This window comes from Buceros rhinoceros, unplaced genomic scaffold, assembly GCF_000710305.1.
Source record: "Buceros rhinoceros silvestris isolate BGI_N320 unplaced genomic scaffold, ASM71030v1 scaffold24921, whole genome shotgun sequence".
NCBI lineage: Eukaryota > Metazoa > Chordata > Aves > Bucerotiformes > Bucerotidae > Buceros > Buceros rhinoceros.
In genome coordinates, this window is record NW_010395190.1 from 5,493 (window position 1) to 12,918 (window position 7,426).

General features: G+C 42.2%; 1 protein-coding gene across 2 annotated transcripts in view; it reads left to right on the top strand.

Moving 5' to 3' along the window:
* The window catches only part of LOC104501637 (chromosome unknown open reading frame, human C5orf24), a 4,324-nt gene extending 361 nt beyond the window's left edge, over positions 1-3,963 (top strand). The window contains exons 1-2 of one of the 2 annotated variants that reach the window (XM_010145477.1): positions 1,258-1,684; positions 3,511-3,963. In XM_010145477.1, coding sequence (XP_010143779.1) covers positions 1,258-1,684; positions 3,511-3,551 — 468 coding nt within the window. In that variant the 3' untranslated portion in view covers positions 3,552-3,963. Of the gene's footprint in view, positions 1-1,254; positions 2,186-3,510 lie in introns of those variants that run through there. The other variant, XM_010145476.1, reaches the window with a different exon arrangement.
* Positions 3,964-7,426: the final 3,463 nt, after the last annotated feature.

Here is a 7,426-nt window from a genome sequence, read left to right on the forward strand (position 1 = left end):
GAACACACCAGAGTCGCAGCACTCTGTAATCCCTGCTAGGACTACCTAATATTTAAACTATATTTTGCTATCATAATTTCACGATTTGACTTAAAACCATATCGATCTGTTTGCACAAGAGTACTGCATACACCGTAAGGCGCAGTTGGCAAGCCAAGGTAAATTGCTGTTACAGCAGGGGATGTATCTGTCATAACCAGAGGAAAAGGGCATGGGGATTCACTCCCAGTAAACAGCCCATCTCTGCTGTGAGCTTTCTCTGTGCCTGGGAGCAGACATTAATAAGTGACAAATTCATTCAGTAATCAAACAGAGCTACTGCAGGGAAAATACAACAAATCTTCCAGACCTTATCTGCTAGAGAAATCTACCGCAGGAAGGAATACTTGGTGTCCTAAACATGACTGTAGGTGCGGAAATACTCTGCTGTGCCAGAGATTGGTTGGCTTAACCTCTGCTAAATGGCTAAATATTATTATCTTAAACAAGGTATTTGCTGCTTGTTTAAGTTGTAGAACCAATATAATTGAATGGGTGAAAATACCGTGTTTTTCCTTGAGTGCCTTGCTGGCTTCCTGCAGTGTTGCCACTGTTAAGAAATGGGAGGCAGTATCTCTGCAGTTGATATTTAGAAGCATTAATAGTAAAAAAAGATTGAGAATAGGTCTTTGGTTCTCTCTTAAACGAGTAAACCTCTGTAAACTGAGCCCAGCTCCAGTGGGGTTTGTCTGGCGAAAAGAGCAGGCTGTGTGAAACAGCCGCTGACCTTGAGGGGCCACGTTTGTTTTCCAGAATATTTGGAGGTGTGTGACCACGCGCCCGCCTATAACAGGAGTCAAGTTGTTTTTCCCCAGGGTGTTAGCTCAGAGTTGCCATTACCAGAATTTAGATGAGCTTCAGTTCGAAAGGTTTTGCAATCGCGGTGGGTGAACCGATACTGTATCTTGGTTGCTGAAATGCTCTTGTTCAGTTCTTTAACGTACGTCTTCCCTAATTATACCTATACAAATAAACCATGGTTTAAATTGTCATTCTTAGTTATGTGTAAAGGTAACTGTGCAAAACCTCAAGTGAAAGCTTAATAAAATCCATTTTAAAAAGTAATTTACTGACACCAGTATTGTTTACTGAACACCAACAAAGCAGTTCAGACTAATTGTAAGAACTAGGGGTAGCTTTTGAAAGATTGTTGCTTGAGAAACGCTGCAGTGTTACTGTCTATTGATACATATTTGTCTCTCTTATTTTTAGTAGAAAATGATGCACCCTGTTGCCAGCAGTAATGCAGCTTTCTGTGGGACCGGCAAGAGCTCTTGCCTTAACGAAGACAACGTGAGATCTGCTGATCAGTTTGACTTGTACGCCACGCAGCAAAGCAAATACGGCCACGCGGTCAGCCACAAACCCATCGCCTGCCAGAGACAAGACGCGCTGACCGAGTCGCACTTGCAGACCACGAGTGGCAGGAATATAGAGACAAAAGACGAACTAAAGAAAAAGAAAAACCTCAACCGCTCTGGTAAACGCGGAAGGCCATCAGGGACCACAAAATCCGCAGGGTACCGCACCAGCACAGGTCGACCCCTGGGGACCACCAAAGCAGCTGGATTTAAGACAAGTCCAGGCAGACCCTTGGGTACAACTAAAGCAGCAGGATACAAAGTCAGCCCAGGCAGACCTCCAGGTAGCATTAAAGCTCTATCACGGCTTGCAAATCTAAGTTATACTTGTGGCAGTGCAGCTTTTCCCTACCCCATGGTGCATAACAGAGGAGTACACACTGCTGGTGAAACCAGCAGCAAAATCAAACAGCCTAACGAATGAAAGGAGGGAACTAGTAACTCCTTACTAATCTGCTTTCCTCTGAGTTTGGCATGTTCCTTGCATTTTGTTGTGTTTGCTTAAGTCTGAGTTTCTAGATTTTATTTTTATTCCAATAATGCCATACCTACAGGTGCAATCCAGTAACTTCTCAAGCGGTGTTGAGAAGGCATTGGGGGTTTGTTGGTTTTAAATCAGAATTGATGAGAAAGTCTGAAGTGATGCCTTGGTGTCAATACTTACGTAGTGTCCATGTTCCTAGTTTTACGTTCAATTTCTGGTAAATCTAGTTGTGTGGTTTATACATTAAATAACTGAAGTAAGGAAGAGAGAATTAGCTGGCTGTTGCTTCATGATGTGGCCTGTCCCACAGCGAGGAACTTAGCCAGAGGAGTTCTTACTTGATAAGAAAACTGGACAAAGCAAGCAGTAAGCTACAATTTCTGCTTCTGCAGGAGCTTCTACAGACCTCAAATAAATACTGAAAAACTTAACAAACAAACAAAAAAACCCAGCCTTTTTTTAAAGTGCTGATATCAGGTGACTTTTGTTTCTGGAACTGTAGCATTAAATAAATTTCAACTAATGCTCCAAGAATATTTTTGAAAATATTAAGGAAAACTGAGCGTTTGTACAGCACGTTACAGCTTCACAGCGCCTTATTAAGACAAGCTGATTTGCATTGAGGTGATAGCTGTGCTTTCAGTTCTGCTGTTACAGGATTCTGCCATGTCGTTTTGAAATGCCTAATAGTTCCTCTACCAAACCCCAAATAACTCTTTGAAATATTTTCTAAGAAATGAAGTACTGCTCATTCTAGTTACACGGTTAGTATTAAATCTGTAAATAGCTATTTACACTGGTTTTTGCCTTTAAAATCTGTGCTTAGGTGGCAACAGTTTAATAGCTTTTAAAGTATTAATCTATAATGTTTACAAATTAAACTTTTTCAATAGACACTGTTGCCAAGTGTTCAGACTTAGTTTTGTCAGACATTCCAGGAAATATAGTTATTTCATTGCTTGACACTTCTATTTAAGTTATAGAAGCCGATCTCTCTACCAAAGGACGTAGTTTTGATGATTTATAAAAGCAAACTCTAGAGCTGGTGCAATCAGGATGCAGTTTACTGCCCTGCTAGACCGGATACAGAGCAATTCTTCTATGCATGCAAGCTGGATAAGCATGGTGGTGCTCAACTAGAAGTACCTTTCTTGGCTCAAGCTAAACCCTTCCCTCCTTTCAAAAGAAATGTTCTGTTTTTCAGCTGGGCGTGTTTAATCTTTCTTTAAGTGTGAGAGAGTGTGTGAGAGTGGGTGTAAAATTCTTTAATCTACACTTTGAAAAAATCAGTCCTCAGCATTGCATATTGTTTGTTCTAAATTTATTTTACTGGAATGAAAGCTTTTTTTTGAATCTGGAAAAAAGTTTACACTGAAGTTGTTTCACATATAATATGACATTATAATAAATTGGTAGCTTCCTATAGCTGGGGAGGGGGAAAATACAGAGTTTGCAGGTTTGGGAGAGCATAAAAATGGGGGTGAATTGAGCCTGTGCTGAATGAGTCATGACACTGATAATTTTTGTTAATGCAAATGCTGTTCTGGCCTGCTGTCATTTTGATGAGAACTCTTGATTTCAGTGATGACAAGAAACAGATGTCATGTTTCATACCTTTTTTATCAGGAAAAAAGCAGCAAGCCTTCAGGTGTTCCAGTGATGCCTAACACATATTGCGCTGGACTCTGTGCTGTGCGTTACGATAGGTGTGTTGAGTTGGTTTGGGGGAACTGTGTGTGCACTGGCAACTAAGACAATGAACCTCAACCCTACTGGATGGCTCCGTAGGCAGTAGATGAACTAATGGCAGCTAAACTGCTACTAAACAATGGTTTCTTCGTGCTGAAGCTATGAAATCCAGTTAGACGTTCTGTTCCTCAGCAGACTCGCAAGTCCTTCTCAGAACGATGTACCTTCTGAACGGGAGTTCATTCACCCTCAGGATCCACGTTGTATTGGCTCTTTATAATCAGATGTTTTTCCAACACCAGACTGTTCTGAGCTCTCCCCCAGACTCCGCTGGGAAAGCAGTCCCCTGCAGCTGAATGTCACACCGCAGGAGTGTCACACCGCGTTGGCAAGGACCCTGTTGCATGTCACCGTTGTCACCTTGGAGAAACTCCACCTCTTACCTCCTCCTGTTTATCCTGCTGGCTCCTGCTCACTCCTCGCCTTTGCATCTCTTGGATGGTGCGGTGCTGTGTCGGGAGATGACACGGATGTGTTGCTGTTCTGCTAGTGTAATGGATTTTGTATAGCAATGCAATCATCTAAGCAATTGCTGTTGACGACAGAGTTTATTAATTCTATCAGGTGGAATATAATCCCAGTAAAAACCAATTAATGTTGTCAATTGCGAAGCAATGAGCATAAAGTAGAGAAGTGTTTGGCGAGTCTGTGAGGGGCTGCTCAGCACTCTAGATTTAGCAAGGAGACAGAAGGGCACTCCTGGGCATCTCCAAATTCCAGTTTAGTTTATATCTGACTAGAGTTTACTGAGGCCATGCAGTGAGGGGAAGAAAGAAGTTCAGAGATTTAAGGTGAACTAGAAATGGAATTTTCAACTACTTCTGCTTTTCCTATGTATAATCTGCAGAATACATTGTGCTTTTTTCAACACTTTTCTTTCCATGAGAAACACTGAAACAGCATGTAAATGCCTAAACTTTATTAGTACCAGTGGGAAAACTGGCCTTTTCCCCCCATAGTATGAAAACATTACTTGTAAGGTGACTTGCTTATTTTATATTCTCTGTCATAATTCAGCTATTCCTAAGCTAGGGTCTCTGTTGTGTGTTAACACTGTTCCGAAGAGCTACGTGTCAAGCTTCTTTTTTAATAATTTCTTTTAATTATCTAATGTTTCTAACGTCTTATTTATACATAAATGAAATGTATTGGCTTGCAGTTATTCCTTAATGATGCTATATAAACTCACGGTTTAATATACATATAGTAACTACTATTCAGTTTCTGATTAAATTTACTTACACTTTAAAACCAAATAATTTTGCTACTATAAAGTCTTGCACTGGACGTATTCAAGATGCTAGCACCGTATTTTGGCAGAAAAAGACCTAGATCCCATCAAAAGTGGCTGGCTGATATCAAAGATAGTATTTTTTAAATCAGCAGCTTTGTTGTTAAAGCAATGTTCTTTATATCTTGGGTTTCGTTTAATCAAAATAACTATGTGTCAGGAGCCATTAAAGATCTCTGTTCTGAGTGAATATATTTTCATTTTGTCTGAGTTCAGTCAGGACAAAGCTGAGCCTTGTCAGTGGAAAGTGATGTGTCTGTGACAAGAATTCACTTGGAACTATGATACAGAGAGTAACTCAGATGAGAACTGAACTCCCTCCCCCGTGTTTGAAGAGCTTTAAAAGGCAGCAGGGCAGTGCAAAGTCATTTGTCCAATGGTTTCATTAGCTGTGACTCTGCTGGTCTTTGTTACTTGTATAGGAATGTTTGACGCGATCTTTAGAGTTGACAGTTAAAGCAGTCGATAACAATCATCAGTCTTTGAACTACAGACTTCATTTCTGACCACAAAAGAAGTTTATTCTTCTCTATTTTAATGCATATATTTTAACACTGCTTAAATATATTTATGACTTTAGTAGAGACTAGACTTTCCTCCTTGTGATTTTTTTTTTTTTTTCAGATAGAAGCATCTGTATTCTGAAATTTGAACCACTTCCTGATACTTTACTCTTCCATCATTTGCTTGTCCACAGGTTTACTTTGGGGGAAGCAGTAATCTGTTCAGTAACTAGTGTCCGCACCCCATCCTCTGCTGTAAAAAGCCTGATTAGATACTGTGTATGTTTTTATGTCCATGAACTTGAGCTACTCGTGTGCAATTATGTGTATGGGAATGGAGTAGTGTTCATGATCTGTATTTACATCATCATATGGATGTATATTTATTAATAAAGTTAATACTTTAAAACCTCACAACTCCTTCTCTGGGCTTTTTTTAATATCTTTTAAATTCTGGCTGCAGAAGCCTGTTGGAGCATTACTAGATCGGTAGCCAGAGCCCTGCTCTCTGGTGAGTGGAAACGCTGTGTGTTCTCCTGACGCCGCAGTCACAGCCAAGTGCCTCAAACCGGCACCAAAATGTTCCAGTGCAGATTTCACTGAAAATCCAGCAGCTGGTTGCGTTTGTCCTGTGTCTCCCTGAAGCGTAACTGAATCTGACAGCAGTAGCGTGTTCGTGCCTGTGTGGAGTGCAGAGTGCACAGGGGGTGTGAGAGCTGGGAGACCGATGCGCTGTGGGGTTTTTGAAAGAAACTTCAGCCCACCCTTCTGGTGCACTTTGCTGTCTGAATTTCACAGTGAGACGTGTATTGTGTGTCCCAGGCAAGTCCCGTAAGCTCGACTGAAGGCAAAAAGCCTGTGTGGACTGCAGGGTACCAGAAAATAGAGGGATGCTGCTCTTTTTCAATGAACTGAAAATGCTCCTGCAGTAACTTAATTGTTCTTCCACTCAAATGAGGGCGGAAGGAGTTGGAGCCTGTACATATAAGTAGTGAGCTGTTCACTTCTCTTCCTCTGCACATGGAAGTCAGTTTGGGTACTCGTAAACCGAACCTTTCCTGGGGTGGTGGTCCTCACTCCTTGTGATGAGGACTGCGGTGATCCCTGCAGCCTGGACCGCTCGCTCTGCAGCCTCCCCTCACTCTCCAGCACCCTCCGTTTTCTCTTCCCTGCACCTTCAGAGGCCTGGAATACATCGAGGGCTGTAACATTTTAACTGTCGGTGGTTTTAAGTTGCTTTTGCCTGAAAATGGCATCTGATGCCTTTTAATTTTTTCTGTTGGCCATTGTGGTAACTCAATATTTGGCTTTCAAGGTGACTGGATACCTTCAGAACAGAGTTCCACTACAGCCTGCTACATCCTGGCCTAAAACTAACTCCTAGATGTGACTCCTCCAGCAAAAGGGATTATTTTCTTTGTTGTAACAAAACCTTTAGTCTTAGGTGTTGTCAATCATCAGTCCTATGAGAATCCAGGCTTTTCAGCTGTGCCGAAAGGTGCTTCCGTGCCCACAGCTGCTGTGTTCTCTGCAGTGAACACCGCCACGCAGCCGGTTCCCTCGACACAGGAGCGTGCGAGGCTGACTGCGGTTTCTGCTGGCAGGACCAGTTTGTGACCTGTTCATGCTGACAGACCAGTGGGCGTCAGCTGTGCGAACTGGAGATCCTGAAGGAGCCTCTGAGGTGGTGATGTCTTTGAATAAAGGCACTGGTGCGTACGAGACTCGGGCTTGGTTTGCGGCAGTTCTGTGCCTCAGTCCCTCTGCTGTGTGACCTCGTAAAGCAGCACTGTGTGAATTAGTGGTACTGAACCTGTTAAACGTGTCGTCTCCTCAGAGCGTGCTTTTGGACCAAGACAAATGAAGGTTCTTCTCGACAATTAAATCATTTCAAGCTGTAATGGCTCAAAGTGAAGGACCGACTCGCTGCCTCGCGTTGCTGGTTTAATGAGGGTTCTGCCTCTGGCTCTGTGTTTATTGTTTAACATGTAGGGGAGAG